The following is a 23274-nucleotide window of genomic DNA, read 5'->3' on the forward strand; positions in this document are numbered from 1 at the left end:
ATATATACTAGTGTATACTTGTATTTTTGCTTTAGTTTCTTATGTAATAATCATTAGCCTTGACAGTCGATTACAGCAAAACGTACGTATACCCATTAGCATATAAGTTTAGAAAACGTGGTTGAACTAGGGTGTCGGAGGTGCCCCGGGGCATGCTCTCTAGTTTAGGCTTTTGCACCCTGGTGGTATGTGAGAGAACCGTGGAGTGAGTGGGTGGGTATGTATGGTTTTTTCTTAAAATGGGTAAAAATATGAATAATAGGCAGGCAGGTAGCATACTTCTCTGAATGAATGTGAAAACTTTAATTTTAAGTAGGTAGGATCCAGGAAAGGCATTAGACTTCTTGCTTCCACTCCGGAGTGGAAATTCCGCCTTCTGGTTTATACAGAATTGTTACAAAATTGTATCATCTCATTCTATATTATGCTTGATTTGTTAATTTATTTTGTGACTATTCTGTGATCTTTATGTATCATGATTCAAAGGTATTTGCAACCATTTGAAAGATTCATTTCTATTTCGATTTTATCTTAAACGAGATAGAATCGAATAAAATTCGCAAATTCTTTGATGCATTTGATACTTAGTTTTAAGTATTTCAGGATTAGCACTACGCACTGTCGCGATTTCGTCTTACAGCTAGAAATATTTAATATAATAAACGAATAAATTAATAGCCAATTAATGAAATGATAGTATTGCAAGAAAATGCATTATACTTATTGCACTATTTAATTCAATTCAATTTTATTACTCGACGTTAAAAGTGCGAAGTGTTATTAGGTCATCGTGGGAAATTATGTACTGCTTGGACATTCGATTAAATGTTCTCGTGTATGGTCAATGAACTCCAAGTTCATTGATGGTCCACGAGCTAGAATATTAAACGGGAATTGTAAAATAATTTTTTAATAATTGAGAATTAGAATTATAACAAAATACCAGTTTATTTGCAAAAGTAGTTTGAAAAATCTCATCTTACTTGCACGTAAGAAATGTCCAAATGCAGTTTTCAGGAAATGAAGAAAGAAGAGGCTTAATGCCGAAGAGGCCCCCACTTAATTGTGGCTCAAGAGGGCAACTATCAGGCTATTGAGTTATTTTCAAAGGTTCAACAGTATGTTCGAACCTTTAGAGAATGGCTCTTTAGTCATATTTTATATTTTATTGTTTTACTTTTTTGCTCGTCATTAATTTTTAGTTGTAATTGGAGATGATGGACCATTCCGTCTCCTTGGGACACTAAATTTGTGTCTATATCGTCAAAAAGATGCACATGTGTTTAGTTAGTTTTAGTCAAAAAATTTAAATTCCCTTATTATTAAATTTTAAAGTTTAATTATAGTTTTTTGAATATTAAAGTAATCTCTCTTTTTTTTATTTTGTCTTTGAGATTTTTAACTTTTATCGTATTTTATTAAATTTGCAATTTTTCTTTTGTATATAACGTTGCTTAAAAGTATTCTGTAATAATTAATAGATATTATTTTTTTGCTAACTTAATATTTGTACTTTTACTTTTTCTTAATTTTTTTTTTTTTTGTAAATGTTAAATCACACGTTTAAATTTAATTTTATTGCAAAGGTAAATAGATATTTGATAAAAGTAATTAGAGAATTCAATTTGAAAAGTGCATCTGCGAATTGGACGATTCACATGTTAGGCTATTGTATCTCACTTGATTCTATAATTAATATAGTTTTCTTTTTGTTACAGGTGATCTTCGTTGGATTTAACAACAAGCCTTTCTGATTATTCTCCTGTTTTTTATAATATATGTATAAATGCATTTCTGAAGGCTCACACATATTTATTGATTAAAATTTAAATATAATAATTTAAATCTCTATTATACAATATAACTTTACTATATATAAAGAATACCGTATTCTTTAATAGCATATGATATATTTTTTGATAGTATGGTACCCTTCATTGATAGTATCGTACCTTTCATTGATGGTATCGTACCTTTCATTGATAGTTTTGTGTAGTTCATTGATAGTATTTTATCGTTCATTGATAACATTGTACAGTCATTACGTTAAGCAACTACCACGCCCACTGGTTGTCCCGGTACTAACTAAAATGATTTTGTTTACGTTAAAAGTGGACATTAGTGTTCTATGTACTTGTGTATAGTTTAAAGTGTGTGTGAAGTGGTTTGTGTTGCTCATCCATTTAAATGTGTTTATATACGTATGGTTAAATAGTAAAAGATAGAATAAGAGAGAAAGAGCAAGAGAAAGAGAGCAATTAATCACAGATTTTTTTTCCTTTCTTGGTTGTTATCGACATGATGATTTTTTCTAATTCTTACTCATTATTATTATCTATGTAAATTTCTTGTATTTAATATAAAGAAAATAATCGAGGACTCTGTCATTTGCGTAGTTAATATTACGATATATTAAACTAAAAATACTATGAAGGTTATGATCGATACAAAACATATCGAATCATTTAGTATAAAAATTCGTTGCATTGTTAATTTTTCTCTTGACAAATCAATGATATCTTTTTTTACTAATTTGTTTAATTGTAAGCAAATTTAACTATCAATTGACAACATACGTCAAATCATCGATGCATGATTTTTTTGAGGTTATATTGCAGACGTATTTCTTTGACACTAATACCAAAAATATAGTAGAAAATGAGAAGGTAGCAATGTGATTCATAACCTTTGAATTGTGATACGTGTAAACAAATGTAGGTATATTGTTTGATAATAGTGATGTATTATTTATTATTAAGATGATACATATTAATTATTGTGTTATGGTACGAAATGAAATTGATTAACTTCAACGTTGACCCTTCGGTTAAGAATTTAAATGAACAAGTGATATGGCTGAATTAAAGAACGAGGTAAGAATATGTATTTATAAATTCATTTATCATTTTGTTGTTGGTTTGTCTTATCAAATTTGATTATATCAATAGGAGAAAACTGTATTGGAAGCAGGCACTGTATTTTTATTAATGAAGAGAGGATTTCCAATCTCCCGCAATATAAGAGCACAATGGATGTTAGAACATTTGGATTGTATAATAGAAATTCAACAGTCTAATACTAACTATGAAGATGCACCGGAGTTGGAAATTGTATCAGTGTTACCAAATGGATCACCTGCATCTTGGTCAATCGATACTAGTCATCAATTTCTGTATAAAGTTTTAGGAACAACTTCTATCATTTTTCTAGCACATAAGTATAGAATGGTTTTTAGTTTGGATTTGAGTCCATCGCTTGCTGCCATTGTAAGCAATATTTCATTATTTGAATTAACTTCTGTTAACGCATTAATAATTATTTTTATTTGATTTCATCAAAGGATATACAGCATGGAGCAATTGTTATAGATGAAGTATATTTAGCTACAAAAATCTATCTTGAAAGAATAACTAGACCGGTAAGTATGATCAGACATTTCTTATGGTTACTAAAAATACTTGAATTTCATTTATTTTCCATATCTACAGTTTACAATTCCAGGAAGTAAGCGTATATTACAACCTGAGATTTTTGTGACAGTGATAGCGCATACACCGTTTCTTACAAGTCCGGCCCAACAAGTGTTGGTACAAGGATGGCTGCTTACTGCCAATAATGTTAACAATCTAATACAACATTTAGAAAAGCAATTAAATTTATTAGAAGAAAAAGTATCTTTTGTAGCAGCTATCGCTAATCAACAATTGGAAACTTTGAAGGCTGAAAATGAGCGTTTAGTTGGTGGTCTTTTCGAAGATGGTACTAGTTATTATAATAAAAATAATAATTGCGTCGGTAATACTGCCATGATTTTACCGGAAGGTAACTTTATTAACATGCTGCGATATGGAATGTTAGCTCTTACTTTGTTACCAGAACATAGCTGTGCGCGTAAGTTTCTATTTTATTATAGAATAATATTTAAATATTCTTTTCTATATGTGTGTATTTATATAAAAATGAACTTATTCTTACAGATTTGATTATTATCACCGATGGCATAGTTAGTACAACAGACGTTCACGTATTAGATCCAATTATGCAACAACTGCGTGCAACAACTGTTGCATGTAGCTTTGTACATGTGGGTAGCATGTACCATCCACATTGTGCGGATGGATTAGTTCCTTATCAGGATCTATTGTGTTTTCTCGCATCTGCAACTTTAGGAAGTTATATGACTTATATGCCACAAATTGTACGTACATTTATTTTCTATATACTATCAATAATTTATAATGTATATTTAAATAACGTTGGTGTACATTTGTAGGTACCTGAACCGGAGGAAGATATTAATATATATCATAAAAATATTTTCTGTTGGCAATTGTATCGCGACACGTGTAATTATACAATCCCAACTAAACAAACCAAGTGGCATTCTAACAATACATTTTTTTATGGACACAAACCTCCTCATCTTTTAAGAAAGAAACAGATTGACGATCAAGTTACCTGCACTTTGAGTAGTTTATTGTGTTGTCGTTTGCGAGAAGGATATTTAATTAAAAGAGCGACAATAAGAGATGATATTCTCGAAATATGTTTTGTTCTTTTATGGAAAAGCAATGTTTTTTTGGAACATTTGGTAACGTGTCCCTGGTCTTCAAAGTCTCTGTCTGTTTCTAACACTATACAATATACAATTACCATTGAAGGTGCGTTATAATTATTGACAATATAATTCTTTATCCACTAAACGACATCGAATTATATTTTTATTTTTAGCACCTTATGAATTTCTGCACGACATAACATGTTTATCCAAGAAACCATTAAAATCGCAATATCGTCAAGGGGTAGTATCACGTTTTTGGGTAGCCATTAAATCTTTAACTGAAAGTGACAACATGTTGGCACACTTTAGTTGGTTTCCTGGATCTGGTTGGAGTTGGTACAATATACCAGATACTATTAGAAGTGGAATGCCTGTATTTAATCTATCAGCTCACCCTGTGCCTAATACACTTCAGCTTAGGTAAATGATTAGTTAATCAATTGCAATTATTTTTTTTGTATGTAATAAGTATTAAAACAAAATACTATATAGGTAATTTTGAATTTAGCGATGCTGCCTGCCCACAGTTCGGACAAATATGGCATCCAGTAGTATCAATGGAAATTACACAATGGGCACGTTGGATGCACACGCAAAGGATCACATTACTTTTATCGCATGATCGACTATTACCGAAATATTTGCATCAAGCTAATCAGAATGGAAGATTTCAATGGATTCAATGTCGTCAAGCAGCTGCTGTCCTGTATGCCATGTTGAAGACTTGGGCAACATTTGTACTCGTTGAGAATCATACATATGTCCAGTTTATATACAAAGAAGTAGAAAAGCCACCAGTTGCATTTTCATTAATACGTGTTAATTGTAAGGCCCTCTGCGTCGTGTTAAATATTGCATTCACAGGTGGGACCGAAGGTGGTGTCAGGCATAATGTTGTGGTCGATCTTATAGAAAGATTATCTCAACTAACTTTGCCAAATAGACCAATGGAATATCGTGAAACTCTTTGTTGCACGGTTATACATAAACCTTTAGAGAAAATTTTGATACGTTATGAACGTGTACCTACGGATCCAAGTACTATAGTCTTTCCTGATAATGCTCATACGAATTCTAGTAGAAATTCAATGATATTGACCAACAATCATACAACAACCCTATCAAGATATTTGTATCATAATCGATGGCTGTGGCACGTTAAACGACCCTTTGTACATATCGTTCCTGGTATTACATTACCACGATTGAATATCACAGCGATTGCCAAGATTCTCTCAACTATTACAAAGTAAATATCTCATAGATCATGCTAACTTATAATTCATTTGATAATATTTAATAATACTCTTTCCCTTTCTCTAATTAGAATGCGTTTAGAGGAAGGTTTCTATTTCGCTTATTCTGCGGCTGGTATCATAAGTATGGTATTGGAAGTAAACATGCAAGGTCTTGAAAAAAATTCAGAACACTTTCCGTGCATCATACAATATATCCTATTTCCACCCCAAGTAGTATTGAACAATAATTTAGAAGCAGATCAATCTGATGAAGATACCGACGAAGGTATTATCATATAGAATATGAGAAATATTTGGAAACTGATCAAATTATTAATGAATAATGAAACTTTTTAGGTACTGTGGATGGTGATCTTAGTACAGATGACTGCGAAGGGTCTGGTGATTTTCAAATAATCACAGAAATCTGGATCGAACCTCAATATGGTCATGTAGGTATGTTGAATAGGCATGCAGCAGATTTCTTACACTCTCTACAATATCATCAACTTCCTAATGCGGTGAGTTGAATTTAATTATTAATAATTATAACTTTATTTTGTGTATGATCGTGTTTTGTAATTTATCTACATTGTTCCGTCATTTCCTGTTGTTAATAGAATTGTACTTTTTTTTTTGTATCCGATAAAACGATGATATATTATTTATATAATAATTTTGATTCGTCGAAATGCAATCGCTAGACTATTCCAGTTTTAATCGATAAGATGAATTTAAGTACTTGAGTTAAAGAGTTTCAAGAATGATAACTTATCAGTGTATAGCCATGTTGAATTTCTTAAGAAAACTGGAACATTTAATATAAAGAATTAAAGAAAAAAAACAAAAAAAAGCCAAGTAAATACGATTGGATAATTAAATTGTAGAAATTATCTTGAAAGATTTGGTGCGTATGGGTAAGATTGTGTATCAAATTAAATTTATTTGTAAAAAAAAAAAAAAAAAAATAATTAAATTAGATTAGATTCAATTAACGATGACGACGAGGAATAATTAATTATTCTTATCGAGAGACAAATTAGTTAAAAGTAAATTTTGAAAATGAAGAAAAAGAAGAAGACCTTGAAGAAGAATGATGAACAATCTACGAACTTTGTAATGAATATTATCAGAAACAATACCGGTATCGAGGATTAAGCAAACGAAAGTTCAGTCACGTCGTCGTTTAAGATATAACATTTGGAGTACCTCTCCTATCTTTAACTTTGATAGGATAGCAAAGATAGAGACTTGAGGTGTATCACAAAAAATCAAATAAAAGAAATGAAACAGAAAATAAATAGAAGAAAATTTCACTTCGTTACTTACTTTATACTGTTTCTAATTAAAAATATATATATAATTTTTTTTTTTATACGATGGTGTAAAAAAACAATCCACGAAGTTAAGGTTGTAAAATTATTTCTTCTACTCTCTCTCTCTCAAAAAAAAAAAAATGAAATGAAATCGTCCCGTTTTCTTTATCTCGAAGCTAACTTGTAACGACGACGATGACGATAAGAAGTTTGAATGGTATATTATTAAAGTATATATATATTGACCTAGAAGGACAGTAAGAGGTTTATTTTGCTAAGAACTTGGTCTCTTTATCAAACGTTAAGCAGCATTTACCTGTCCTGATATCAGAGATTAGTTTAGTTGTGTATATTGAAACATGTTATTGTTAATCGAGATATGATTAGTAATAAGAACGAAAAACAAAATTTAGTTCATTCGTTAGGAAGGAATGTAATCGATACTGAGTTGAATTTTATTATAAAATAAAAGTAAAAAATAAAAAAAGAAATGTTATCTCGATAATAATAATTTTCAATAATAACACATTTCAATTAAGAATGATGATTGTTTAAAAACTTATCAGAAATATTCGTAATTATTTTCATTTTGTTTCTTTTTCTTGTTCTTGTTTTGTAATGTTACGAATGGCCGTTACTTTATCACAAATCTTATCTTTTCTTCTATTTCTGATAAAGACACCTGTTTAATTGTAAGTTTAAGCTAGCACAAAATGCATTTTCATTTTGTGAAATTGTTTTTTCCACTCTCTTTCTCTCTTCTATTTTTTTTTTTTTTTTTTAATTTTAATAATAATGATTATTAACGTTAGTGAAATTATTATGGCAATGTTGAAGAAATTGTTGCTTTAGATGCATGCAAAGATGTTTGAATATATAAATTAATCCGTGTTTAGAAGGATTTATAATTTTATTGTTAACGATATCAGGACTCTTATCAGTAATCGATATAACGTGTTAAACCCAATGATGATCGTGAAACGATTAAAACGTTGAAATATTCTTCGAATTTCCGAAAATTTGTCGTATCTTTGTATTTAACGCGTAATTCTCTTTGACTACGTATAGATTTTATTACAGATAAGAACTGATTTATCTACTTTTCATTCGTTCATCATCATTGTCATCGGTTTTAATATCTACAATTTATTTCAATCAGAACAATTTTTTATTTTATTTTCTTTTTATTAAATACATTGATAGTTTATAACTCAAAGGTATCTACATTTTCAAAAACCTTATTTTCAATCAAAATAATTAATTATTTAATTTGTTTTTTTTTTTTTTTATTAAAATTAATGGTTTATATCTTCAAAGTATTTACGTGTTCAGAAATTTTATTTCAATCAGAACAATGGTTTATTTATTTATTTAATTTTCTTTTTATTAATACTGATGGTTTATAACTTCAATGTATCTACGTTTTTAAAAACCTTATTTTCAATCAAAACAATTAATTATTTAATTGAATTTTGATTAAAACTGATGGGAGGAGGGTTCATATCTTCAACTTATTTACGTGTTCCAAACATTTATTTCAATCAGAACAATTATTTATTTATTTATTTAATTTAATTTTTATTAACACTGATCATTTATACCAATTAATTTACTATTGCAAAAATGATGAGAATACTTTCGTTCATTTTTTTTTTTTTTTTATTCGACTTTTCATTAAATTACCATTTTCATTAAATTACCATTTTCATTTTCTATTCTTTTTTTTTTTTTGTTTAAATATATTTTGTTATCTGATGATGAGTCAGGTGTCAAGAAATAGAAATTTAGATCGTAATATATAGATAGATATTTTTTCCCTGCCAATTGTAAGATACGAGGGAAGATGTTTAAGTAGTCTTTGGTAAGGCCCCATTTCGAAAAGTTTGGGAGGAGTAGAGGATTTTACAGATATATCGAAGGATACTTTATTGACGTTGAGCTAATATACAAACTATCCATCCATGTATTTTTAAATGGGTGAAAAAAGAGGGGTGGGGGGAAAGAAAATAATAAAAAAAAAAAAAGAAATATTTGTTCAAAAGATACGAACATTTTCTATCCTTTCATAAATCATTTTACAATCGTGATATTTTTTGAAAATATAAAATGAGAACAACGTCAAACAGGAACCAAATAAAAATTAAAATTTGTACAAAAAATACAAAAACTTTCGTCATCGATCCTTTTATAAATTTTTTTAAATGAAATCATGACAAACACATAATTTATAAAAAAAATCTCGATGAATTATTCGTTCTAATTTGACAAAGATGATGCGTGACTACTTGAAAATGTAAGGTGAACTACACGGTAATAAAATAAAATAAAATAAAATTAAAAAAAAAAAAAAGAGAAAGATAGAAACAGAGTTATGGACGAGTGTCCATCGCGATGTATCGTTATCGTTATCAGGGTGGGGCTTCGATATCGATGAGGGCCTCCCTAACGGGATTTTCCTATCAGTTTGTCTCTCATGGCTTGGTTACTTGCTTGTTTGATTGTTTGAGGGTGTGCTCGTGCGCACAAAACGCACAACACTCTTTTATAATCTTAAACACTTATAAAAGGTTAAATATTATAGATAAATTTCTTCGTATATGTATATACATACATGCACATATATATATATATAACTACGTGTATGATGTGTGTATATATACATGTGAAATATACATACACATATACATATATTTCTCTCTCTCTCTCTTTTTCTTGTTCTGTCTCTTTTTCTCTCTCTCTTTCTATCCACTTTGATCTTTCTTTTTCTATATACATATATTTTATATATATAGGGCCCAATGGACACGTTGAGTACTAGCACGGTTAACTTAAAGACTCTTCTCACCTTTTTCGTTTTGAACATTAACGTGATCGACGTTGCACGAGTTGGATCTTATTTTTTTTTTTTTTTCGTCGAAAATTCTCTAACCGTGGTACTTTGATATCTATTTGAAAAGACGATTACGAGTATGATACCGACTTTAGTATCATTCTATCCGTGTGTACGAACGAACGATAATTAACTAACTAACTAATAATTCGTATCATGAAAATATCAATTGTTTATTCGGAAAATTTGACAAAAGTGTGAAATTAATTCATAAAAAATATATTGGAGTCTGTGTAATATTTTAAATCATTTATTTTATTTTTTTTTATTTTTTTTTTATGTATTTAGTTAGTTCGAATGATAATAATTAACTATCGTATCACAAAAGTGAAATTAATTTATAAAAAAACAAATCTAAGACTGTGTAATATTTTATTTTATTTTATTTTTTTTTTTTTTTTATGTATTATTTATTTCGAACGAAAATAATTAATTATCGTATCACGAAAGTATAATTTTGTTTCTTTGGAATATTTGCAAGTGTGAAATTAATTTATAAAAAATAAATCCAGGTCTGTGTAGTATTTTAAATTACTTATTTTATTTTTTGTTTTTTTTGTAATATTATTTATTTCAAAGTGTGAAATTAATTCTTACAATTAGAAAAAAAAAAATTCGAAGATCTGTGCAATATTTAAATCATTTATTTTATTTTATTATTATTTTTTTAATATTATTTATTTCGAATGAAAATAATTAATTATCGTATCACGAAAATATAATTTTGTTTCTTTGGAATATTTGCAAGTGTGAAATTAATTTATAAAAAATAAATCTAGGTCTGTGTAGTATTTTAAATTACTTATTTTTTGTTTTTGTTTTTTTGTAATATTATTTATTTCAAAGTGTGAAATTAATTCTTACAATTAGAAAAAAAATTCGAAGATCTGTGCAATATTTAAATCATTTATTTTATTTTATTATTATTTTTTTATAATATTATTTATTTCGAACGAAAATAATTAATAATTTTCGTATCACGAAACTCTAATATTGTTTTATTTTTAAATATTTTCAAGTGTTAAATTAATTCTTACAATTAAAAGAAAAATTCAAAGACCTGTGTAATATTTTAAATCAATTATTTTATTTCAATATATTTTTATTTTTTTTTTGTAAATCTTTATATTATTTAAATTTAAAGTGTAAAAATTAAATAAGTTTCGTACAATTTGGTTTTTGCAATGCTTCAAATATTTAAAATGTAAATTCAATCGGTTCGGTTATTTATATTGGTGTCGTTATTATAATTGTGTGAGAAATTAATTTCATTGTGTTAAATAAATAAAAGTGAATATTAAAAGAACAAAAAGAAACCGAAAGAAAAAATAGAAAACATAAAACAAAATCACGCGAACGGGGTTAAAAATATAAAAAAAACATATATATATATTTAAAAAACGGGTTCACAAGAAAAAAAAAAAACAAACAAAACCTTGAACGAATTATCGATAATCCGTGAGTGTACGAAAATCAATGATTTTTTTCAATGATCTATAATTTAAAGGGGATGAACAGGTGATCGAAACATCGTATTAGGATTCTTCGAAGATTACACACACCCTTCTTCTTCTTCTTCTTCTTCTTGATTTTCTTCTTCTCAAGATTCTATACAGTGTCAAAAAAAAAAGAAATGAGAAAGAGAGAGAGAGAGAGAAAGAGAGGTTTGCACGACCCTCAGTTGGAAGTGAGGATCTAGGCAGTGAGTAATAAAAACTCTAGCAACATGCCAGATCTAACTCTTCCAGCTCAAGGTCGTGCAAAATGATCGTCGGTCAAATCGTCAAAATTGATACAACAATTCTGATCATTTTCAATTTTCGTGGGACACTACTACTTCGCATCGAAGAAGAACAAATAACTTACGTTAAGTTAAAAAATACACGCACACATACACAACAAAGTTATATATATATGTATATATATGTATGATTTGGAAAATAAGAGAAGGTTTCTAGGTTTAAGTGGAGAAGTGGTCTCTACGCTTTGTTAATTAAGTGAGATTCAACTCCTCCAACTTATTCCTGGTTCTTCCTAGTCGTCATCAAAAATTGGATGTTATATTTTCAACCAAAATTGTATCATAACATTTATTATCAACTATAGATAATATTTATTTAACGATCGAGATTATTATAATGATTAATCGATGATGTTGTTTGTTGTTATATATAACACGTTTTAATATTAATAATAAATGTATTTGTAAAATTTCTTACACACCATACGCACAAAATCTATTTAATTTATTACAACAATTATAAAAAAAATATATATATATTATTTATTTTTATATATATATAAATATTATTTAGTAACTATAACAATTTATGTTAGAGTACTTTTAATTTTAGGAAATGATGTAACTCACGTGTAATATGAGATATTTTATTATTATTATTATGTTAATTGTTATTTATATTTATTTTTATATACAATTATTATTAGTAGTAATAAGTAGTATAATAATTTAAAAAAAAAAACATATAATAATATTAATAAAAATAAATAAAAAAAGCATGCACTTCCTATCCTGATAATTGGATTATTTATTTTGATTACTATTCGATTTATTAATTATTTTTTTTTTAATTTGTTTATTTTTTTTTAATGATAAATAATCGATATAATAATCGATGATGATGATGATGATTATAATGATGATAGATCGCTCGCATAGACGAAGAATGCGTGAATGCACTTCTAACACTCGAATACCTGAGCCAACTTTGTCAGGTGACGCCAATGGAAAATGGCAACGAGGTGATTTCCGGTCAGGGTTTTCAAACATTAAAAAGCAGCGATCGTAGCGTTGATTCCAATGGTCATGGAAATTCTGCAGGATGTTTTAAAGGATCTACGATGATCGATGAAAGGATACATCATATGCATTTCACCTTTGATGCACTTAGTATATTACCTAAATGCCAACAAGGAGAATTAATCTTTTCCATGTTTGCCAATGGTTAGAAAAATTAATTATTATTGTTATTTAATTATTTTGAATTTTATTTTATTTTTTTTTTTTATTTTTTGTTTGTTTGTTTTTTTTTTGTTTTAATAATAATAATACGTGTCTATGAACGTCGAATTATTTTTTTGTATATAATAATTTTTAATATATAAATATATATATATTCATAATATAGATTATGATTATCTAATTATCTGATTTGAATTTTAATACGATTAATAATTTATTTTTGTTTTTATCTTTTTTTTTTTTCTATTATCGATAATAATATAATAAATTTATAAATATAATATAAAGATAATAATATAAATTCTAATTATCGATAATAATATAATAAATATATATAAATAAAATATAAAGATAATAATATAAATTCTAATATATCGTTAATAATAATATTAATAATATTTAATTATTATTTATTTTAATATTAATTATTATATTATTAATATTTAATATATATAATATATATATATTTAATATAGATTATGATTATCTGATTATCTGATTATCATAATAGATTATGATTATTTTTTTAATTTGATTTGAATTTTAAGATAATTCAAAATTTATTTTTGTATTTTTTTTTATTACGTATTAATAATAATAATAATAATAATAATAATAATAATAATAATAATAATAATAATAATAATAATAATAATAATAGTGTTTGTACCAATTAGTAGAACGTAGAATAATATGTTTTTTTGTATTTAATGATTTACAGTGTGTTTATTAGAAAGATAAGTTTAGATTAGAATTATTTTTATCTTTTGTTTTATTTTTATTATTTTTTTTTTTTTATTGATAAGAATCGCAAAGAAAATGATAATAATTATACAAAGATTAAATTCTATATATTTTTCATTATTTTTTTTTTTTTTTTGTACATTTTATATTATATTGTAATTTATATTTGATTGATAATTAATGAATAAAAATAGAAGAAATAAAAAAAAGTATGATTCGTCAGGTACAGATCATGTTGAAGATGGAAGACAAAGTGCTAACAGGATTCTCATGGAAGGATTTTTAAAACGTGTTAAACATTTACATAACAAAGAACTTCAATTAACAAATATCCAATCGCAAAAATTTACGGAGATGCTTTTCAATAGGCCACGTGACGAGGATTCTAATTCGATATTTTTTTCAAAAGGTAATACGACAAGTAAATTTTCTGTTTTTTTTTTTATTTTTTTAAACAATGTTATGCATTAAAAAAAAAAAAGATGACAAATAAAAAATGAGGAATCAATTCCTTAAAAAAAAAAATACGAACGTAATTTTGCCGTCATTTGCTTTTATTTATTTTGCATTTGAATAATACAAAAATAAAATAATAAATAATAAATATGAAAAAAACTTAATATTTTTCACAGATGGGAATAAAAAAACTGAGATTCCATTGGATGTTCATCCACATTGGCGTTGTTTTGTCAAAGGAATAAGTTCGACCCACGTGATCATGACAATTTTACCAGCATCCGAAAAAGATGTTTATCTTTTAGCACATCATAAATATCAAAAAGAAAAAGAATCATCATTCAATGACAATAATTCTTCATCTAACGTTGATGTAAACGAGATCAATTGTTCTACGGATAATAATATTTATGAAAATAATACTGCAGAATCTTTAGAACAATCATCATTGGACAATAATATTAATAATCGATCTAATACACCTTTTGAAAGTACAACGAAAATCATCAACACTTCGGAGAGTCTTTTGATTCCCGTTTACGTTTACAATTGTTCGTTGACATTATTGATCGATGCGTTGATAGAAAAATTGGAATCACCACGTAACAAGGATATTTATCAGGATCATACATTTCGAATTGGTCAGAAGGATCGTGAAGAATTTATTCATTCTAAATTAATAAACAATATGAAAACATCCTCACCTGAACCGAAAAGTGAGGATTCTGACAATACAACTAGCGGTAGGTTCATTCAAATTTCGTTCAAATTACGTGACCAGAAAGTTATGTCGTTTTCAAACAACTTAAGTTAGATCAATTAATAAAATATTGATCATTGATCTTTGAACATCCTAAAAATAATGATCTGATCAAACTTCATAATCAAAAGTTTGAAACTTAAAATCACTTGTCAGGTTGAAAGACAATACATTTTAGAGTTTACAGTGTTAAATAAAGTTCATAAATTATTGTATTAGTTGATATAAAGTCAAGATCAAAATTGAATAATTAAAACACACCATAAAAACACTAACTTTTGATTAATACCAAAATTATATCAAAGAACAACTAAATAATGAACATTTGAATTGAAAACAACAATAAAACGCGACCTAACTTTCTATTATATGTATTATCTATTGATAATACATCATAATTAACATAATCATGTTTATGTTTTTATATTTATAGATCAAAAAAGTTTAATGGAACATTGCAAGATATTAAATTTCGCTCATTGCCATTGCTACGTAGCTGCCGTTTACAAATCTTTAGCACTTCAGCAACCATTGAGTTACGAGGACATGGAAGCAGCTGTTGAATTATGCGAAGAAAGTTTGATAGAAATAGATATTACTAATTATTTACAATCAGTCTGCAGACATTTGAGTATATCTCAAGATGGTGACTTGTTGAATCATTTGAACAGCAATGTTTGCTGTGACGTTAAACCCTTGCACGATTTGATAAAAGATAAGTTTGAAAGTATGATAACTGTTGCCTTCAGACCTGTACCAGCACATCCAGAATTTTATTATTGTTCGCCATTGTGGGTTTCGAAAAAAACTGTATGTGTTTTGACTCATTACAACATGATAATTAAATTTCAAAATGATTCATTCTTCAATTTTGCAGGGTCGAGCTAATTTTGAAAGATCTGACGACAGTGACGATGATTTTACATTTCATTCGGAAATTGATTGCAAATTGGATGATTCCTCGCGTCAAGGTAATTATTTATTTGTTTAACATTCGATACAATTTTTTATTAACTTAATTTTTTTAGAAAACGAAGATGGAGACGCAACGGGTTCCAGTGATTTTCGGAAATTACCAAATTGCGTGTACTCATCTGATACTTTCAATAACGAGTTACAAGATGACAATATCTGTGACAAAGAACAACCATTATTTTTAAGATTAAGTTGTTCGATATATTTCCGTTCCGGATCTAAAAGTACACTCGTCAATTTACTTCCCACGTGTTTAAGCGAAATTATACAAAGGATGGATATCGAAAATGACGACACTGAAATGGATTTGACCAATTTGAGTAACATCAAAGTAACCTTGGGTATTATTTGTTTGAATTTACCCAGAGAAGTGGTAGACGTTACTGCAAAACGTTGCATTAATATAAAAAATAATTTATTTTTTGATACCACAATGGACAACAACGTTCACGTTGTTGAATATGAGAGAAGTTTGAGTGATGAAAAGAAATCAGAAAATTTGCCTGACAGTATGAAACATCTTCCGTTACATCAACACAGTGCTATCACCAATTTGACTTATGAAATTGAATGGTTGTTGCAAGACGAAACGGCTACTGCACTTTTGGATCGTTCATCACCGACGGAAAAAACATTGAAATTCGTTGCACGTCACGTTTCAGAATCAACCGAACGAACCAGTTGTTCAATGGACAAAGTACCCCTGCATTTTGTATTTCCATCGGAGAACAGTGTACTGAAATTTTTAGAAGAGTTGCAAAAATTGAAGATCGATCGTTATTGTATACAACAGGAAGGTTTTTTGTATTATTTTATTAAAAACACGCAAGATTTAGTCGACGAATTGAACGATAGCGACAAAGTTTTGAATTTCAAGGACCATGTTGTAATAAGGAAAGGTAATTAAATGAAATATTTGTATATTATTTTGTAATTTCATCAAATTATATTACAATATGATCACACAGATGATATCAGCGAAAATATTGAGCAAAATGTATCCGGGGAACTTCGAAATTCTGGAAAGTTTGACTCCACCGATCCACCAGGTTGCTACTCTGACGTTTCCAGCATCGGTGAAGGTAAAATAGGTACGGACGATGGTTACGAAGGTGATAGCAGTAATTCTGAAGATGATTTGCAATGGTTGATAGAACTTGATAAACGAAGAGACAGTCTACCGAATTTTTGGTTAATTTTGCAAGTAGAAAGTAGCCACGTCAATGTATATTTTCATTGCAGGTTGGTATAACAAATCAATTCGATATTATGAATTATTTAAATAAACCAATCATTGAATTTTATTTACAGGTTTCTAGAATTGGTCTCCCCCGAAGTAGATTGTTACAAATTGATACAAAAGATGGTGGTCAATCAAATCAAAGTTATTTGTCGTCGTGTCAATCAATACTTGCTACTTCAAAATCTTCACGACACGCGAGTATGCGATGCCCTTTTAGAACCGGAAGTTAATGAGGATCACGCTTGGAGAGGTGATACGAGTAGCGATTCGGGTGGTTCGTTGCAAAGCAACAATTCGATTTTAAACTTCGCACCAGGCATGTTTCGTTGTCCTGTAGTTTGGGAAGTGCCATTTTATTTACATCCACGTTTGAAAACTGGTCCAGGAAGGTCTGGTCTTTCACGTGGTATCAAAGCACTTCATGGTGTTTTAAATTGGCTCTCAGTTAACAATCGTAGCAACATGTTTGTATATCAAGAGAACAATAAGAACGTGTTTTACTTGAGACTTCATGAACAGACCAACGATGGGAAACCACTTCAAAATAAACTTTCAGAAAGTGACGAGAAGTTGACAGTTTCGAGAAGCAACAGTGCAGCATCTTTATCACAAGCCAAAGGAATTGACAGTTCAAATGATCATTCTCTAACAAATGACACTAGACCTAGAGTCCGATCTTTTGGTGAAAAGGAGTCAGACATTTTGAACAAAGCTGGTGATTCGATCATATTGAAGGTACACGGCATTTCCGAAGCTGGACCATTGGTCAAATGTGACTTGGTACAAGTTTTACAAAATCGTTTAGACGATGCCGTATTCGAAGTCTTATCCGTTATGTTGGCACGTAATCCAATGTGCAAATTAACACCTGCAGACGTTCACTTCATTCAAAAACCATACAAAAATCCTGAAACAATCGTACAATTGTCCGTACAATCGCATTGTTTACTTCACATGGCTGCATTAGGACACTACCTGAGACAAAACTTATTACAATTTCTTTATATACCTAAATATACCGATCATAGAACGTGTTATCACTTTCAAGACTATTCTCAACCAGAAGGTTCATCTAACAGGGTTGCAGAGTCTGATATATTTTTATACAATCAAAGTCCGTCGAGTGGTAGCAAAGGAATAGCTTGCATAGCTTTAGCAATTGCTGATTCAAAGAATGAAAATATTTCTCAGATAGATGATGAAGTGTCCTGCGACGTGGATCTTCGTGAACAATTGAAAAGTGAAAATTTTGAGAACCTAGTCTCCACTTCCATTTGCACGAATAAAAGTAACTCGAAACAGGTGATAGAATTTAGAATTTGGAAACAGGGTAGAGTAAATTTGGAAGCTTTGTTACAAAAATTGTGTGCTGCTGTTAGATACGCAACATGGGATTTGGTTACTGAATACAATCTCTTGTCAACGGCTCTTACCGAACCATTAGAAAATGTAGATAGAAATGTTTCAACGGATGATAAAGAAACACCTGTTGAAAATAAACTCAATCAATCCAAGGATCCTGACAATATTGTAATTAACCAATACGAATTTGGTGAGGAGGGTAAACTAAATGAAATTTATCACACGATATTAACCAAATGGTTCAAATATGCATTGGAAGTTGGTGTACCTGCTGTAAAAAAACACGAAGTTATTATTCATCATAGACACTCGATTCCTGTTATTGTTCGTGAACTTCAGAATTTAATACGTGGTCATGCACCTGACACATCGAGCAGGGCATTCGTTTTAAGGGATCGTCAGCCATTTCTCAGTGAAACTGTCAACCCTACACCAAATCTTTTAGCTTTTTGTGAAAACAAAGAAGCTAGGAAAAGATGGATAACCAACGTGAACGAACGTGACAGAACGTTATCACCTGTTTATGTGTCATGTGATTTTAGTAAACATGAACAAGGAACTTATACAAATTGTATTCTAATAGCTAGAAATTTTTATCAATGGAAAGTGTCCTTCGGTAAAACGATCGAGGAGGAATTACTTGTTCCCAAAGGTATTGATAACAAAAAGACAATTTTCTTATCAATGATTTTATTATTAATTAATATAAACTCTTGACAGGATGTATTATTTTATAGATCAAAAGTTATTACAAAAATTCAATCCTTTGATACTACCATCTGACTTTGTACCAAGACAGCGAATATTATTGGCTGAAATTCAAAGTGGCAATGTAATTATATAAATCATACTTCTTTCCTTTTATTGATAATTATGTTTCTCTTATAAAAATAATAATTTTTTGCAGATAACATTTTACATGTACAACTGGTCAAAAGAAAGATCAGAAAAATTTATCAAACAAACGACGAGTTTGGGTACATGGCTTTCATCCAGATCACAACTTTTCACAAATATAATAATGCATAAGTTAGGTATATTTCATCATCAACCAACAACCAATTATCAACAAGGTGAACAAAGTAATTCCCAGTATTATCAAATCACCGATATGGAAAGTTTAACGAAATTTCCACACTCGTCGCATGGTGAAAATAAAACTGTTTCCAAACAACACAGTAGAAATAATCCATTACCATGGAATCAATTAGTTGGACAAGCTTCTAAAGAAACTGAGAATAGTTCTTATCATTTGAACGATGATATTGATCCGGTTGTTAAAACTGCATACGATTTGCAAGATTTTCGTTATCGTGAAAGAAAAGCCAAAGGTAAAAACGATTGTACAATGTTTTATTTAAATGATTTACATTTAATAAATAATTGTATTTATTGTTCAGAGGATATGAACAAATTGTACACGATATGGCAAAATCGTAATTCAGCATCCAACATACCAGTTTGTTGCGACACCTTGAACACATTTAAACAACATTCTCGTTTGATACACTTCTGTCATACACCATTATTATTTTTACCAACGTGGCGTTTGCAATCAGCTGCTACCAGAGATCATTCCTTGACACCACCGTGTTCACTTGCATCCAGTAACGTTAGTCAACAAACCAATGAACAAATTCAATTGAAAGAAGATCCATCTAAAGCTGTGATTGTTAAATGGCATCGTGAATTATGCAACTCAATGTTAACTGAATACAAACAGTACTTGCAGATATTAGGATTCAGTCCTATTCAAGTTGAATCGCAAGATAAAATGTACGAGTAATTTGTCGATCTCTCTCTTGTCTGCTGACACTTTCTTGATTTACACATTATTTTATTTGTTTGGTTTTTTTCTTTTTTCAGAGACACTGAACAGAATCCACATCAGACGCATTATTTGAAGAAATCCATGTTAGGTGGAGTTTTGTTGTTCGAAATTCACTTGTCTCAGCCATTTTTTATCGCAAAATTACGCGTCATAGAATGCAATCGTCTTTCAACCAAAACCAATAGTGCAATGGTCAATCAAGTACGTATTATTTAGTTATAAACATTTCTTTTGGTTTCGTTCTTTCGTTAAGATAAACAAATTTGAATAAAATTCGTTGTTACAGTTCGTTTTGAGTTTTGTTGATGCCTGTGACAAGATCAAAATCAACATGCACCTGCATTCGTTTACATACGATTTTCATTTACGTTGCATACACTCGTACATTGCTGGAAAAGGTTTTTGGTCATTGCAACAGGGCTACCATTTGACCCATTTTCTAGATGATTTTAATAAATATTACAGCAAGGCACCCAACTATGCGAGAAATCTCGTTTACAGTGGTACGATTTTGATTTGAATTGGTGTAAACAGATTAAATTTATTTATTTGAATAATATTTTATTTTTCAGACGTGGTCAATGTGAGGAATTTGGCTACACCTGCTCGCATGTTATACACATATTTATTAGCACACGAGGAAACTTATGGCATGCGAGCTTTCGTGATGTCCAACGAACCTCAAGAATCTCAGGAAGGTGAATACGTGTTGTTTAAATTACAGAGTACTCCATTGGTTAGCTATTGCGATGCACAAGACACCAGGTACACCGATGACTTCGACGTAGCTCTGATAGTTTCAAGAATTGAACAACCACCAGAAATCGAAAAAACTGAAATAACATTGAAATATTATCTGATGTTAACGAGCAAACGTGAACTTTATCCTAAACGTGACTTGGAAAACAACAAACTTGGCAAATTTCGTACGGTTTACAGTGTCATCAAATTAGCTAACAGTTCATCACAGCAAGGAAATTCATCTGAATCTAATTCAATTTCAACAATTGTTCAACAACCACCACCACCGTTAGTTAGAAAAAGTTCCAATCGTGAAATGAGTACGAATCCAACGGATTCAGATTCGCGTAACAGCGATATCGATTCTAATGGTAATTCCAAAGAATCCGATGAGAAAATATCAGCCAATAAAACGATCAATAATATGGCACCAACCCCACCACCCGTACCTAATTCACCCCTAACTCAAAATCACAACGTTTTGAACACGTCGAGTTCATCATCGTCACCACACTTGGTACAAATTCGTCAGGAATCTGTGAATTATTTGGGATATTATTCGTCACACGAACAATTGATGCAACAATTGATCATGTCACAAGCTCAAGCAGCACGACAACACATAATCGACATGATAGAACGTGGTGCATCCCAATGTAGGACTCATTTACTTTGGAACAAATTATTTGAAAACAAATCATCAATGACTTATACAGAATTCATGGAATTGTGTTCATTGGCACACGTAGAACCACTTTCTCAGTTGGAACCACGAATTAGTCCGCTTAGCAATCAACCTATCTCTTGGTATCAAACTTTGACAAAAGTTCTTCAAAATAAATATCAAGAATTTCATAAACAATTTAGTACAGCTGATGGAAATATAACTCATCATTTGATATTACATCATAGATCTTTACAAGCTTTTACGATGTTGACGATTGATCTTCACACGTCTAGAGGGGTAAATAATTTATTTAATTAATGTCATATTATTATTAAAATTCAACCGAAAAATTCGTTCAGGTTTATTGTATTATACAGTGTGTTGTAAATTGGTTTTTGGATTGTTTTCTGTAAACATTTATTTTATAAATATTAATATACATAAATGCAGGAAATTTTGGTTCATCCTAATATTTTATAGTTTAATTATATATAATATAATTAATACATATATATATATATATATTTTTTTTTTAGGATCTTTACGTAGTTTATCGTAAATTGGCAGAAGTTACAAACGCACCTGTAAATATGGAAGACGTTTACAGTTTGATCGAGGGTTTCATCAATGCTTGTTGTTTTCATTTATGGACTAGCTTGTGTAATCAATGATCTGAAGTTAGAAATGTTCGAACTGTAAATCATAGATCTAATGCGTACTTACGAATATTCGACATGATCGTTAATATCGTTTACTCTCGTAAAAGGTGAATGATTTTTAACATATATTGTTTTGATTAACGTTGTTATCGCCATTGTTAAAAAAAAAAAACTGTATCTTTTCATTGATCATTAATTCTTATACATGTCATCTTTATTATTAATATTATTATTATTATTTTTATTATCATCGTCATAATTGATTTTCAAATTTAACACAATTTGTATATATATATATATATACATATAGATATTGTATAAATAATAAGACATTTTTTCTGTTAAATGTTAACTCGATAATCCGCCATTTTTTTGGAAATCTTCCTTCACACAAAAATCCAGTTATTATCCTGTTGGTAGAATTCCAAAGGAATTGACGTAGGTGAATTCTTATGGAATTTATAAATAAATCGGTTATCTATGATCCTACCCTTTTTCACACACACACACACACACACTCACATACGTATAATACATAAAAATATGTTCAACCGGTTCCTAATATGTATATATATATATATATATACAAAACATATATATGTTATACTAATCTCAAGAATCGTCTGAAGAATTTTGTAGACCAATAGCAGACACAAAAGTTATATTTTTAAGTTAATATTTTATTATTATTATTTAAAAAAAAAAAAAAAAGAAAACAAGGTTGCTGTAGTTTCAAGGAAAAATTTTTATTTAAACTTTGATTGCCTAAAATAGATAATGTGAAGATTATCTAAATAATTTGGGAAATTAACTGTAACTTTAATTTATCATTCTAATTAATTGATTAA

At 29.1% G+C, this 23274-nt stretch overlaps 1 protein-coding gene across 2 annotated transcripts; it reads left to right on the forward strand.

Annotated features, from left to right (window-relative positions):
• The first annotated feature begins 2145 nt into the window (after window positions 1-2145).
• LOC107072242 (KICSTOR complex protein SZT2) lies at window positions 2146-22786 on the forward strand. Of its 2 annotated transcripts, XM_089171684.1 has the most exons (26): window positions 2146-2873; window positions 2949-3266; window positions 3341-3418; window positions 3489-3759; window positions 3859-3891; window positions 3978-4198; window positions 4274-4661; window positions 4732-4981; window positions 5070-5810; window positions 5889-6085; window positions 6157-6320; window positions 12673-12970; window positions 13956-14141; window positions 14365-14931; window positions 15382-15758; window positions 15826-15919; window positions 15977-16822; window positions 16892-17165; window positions 17235-19180; window positions 19266-19360; window positions 19436-19859; window positions 19929-20304; window positions 20395-20560; window positions 20646-20862; window positions 20932-22064; window positions 22304-22786. In XM_089171684.1, the coding sequence occupies exons 1-26, from the start codon at window positions 2853-2855 to the stop codon at window positions 22436-22438; spliced, it is 9816 nt and encodes a 3271-aa protein (XP_089027810.1). In that variant the 5' UTR covers window positions 2146-2852; the 3' UTR covers window positions 22439-22786. The 2 variants fall into 2 exon arrangements, with proteins under 2 accessions (XP_089027810.1, XP_015187498.2); XM_015332012.2 differs by having other exon boundaries at window positions 3489-3891.
• Window positions 22787-23274: the final 488 nt, after the last annotated feature.

This window comes from Polistes dominula, unplaced genomic scaffold (assembly GCF_049000335.1).
Source record: "Polistes dominula isolate Pdom_NZ unplaced genomic scaffold, Pdom_raw_medaka contig_84, whole genome shotgun sequence".
Taxonomy (NCBI): Eukaryota; Metazoa; Arthropoda; class Insecta; order Hymenoptera; family Vespidae; genus Polistes; species Polistes dominula.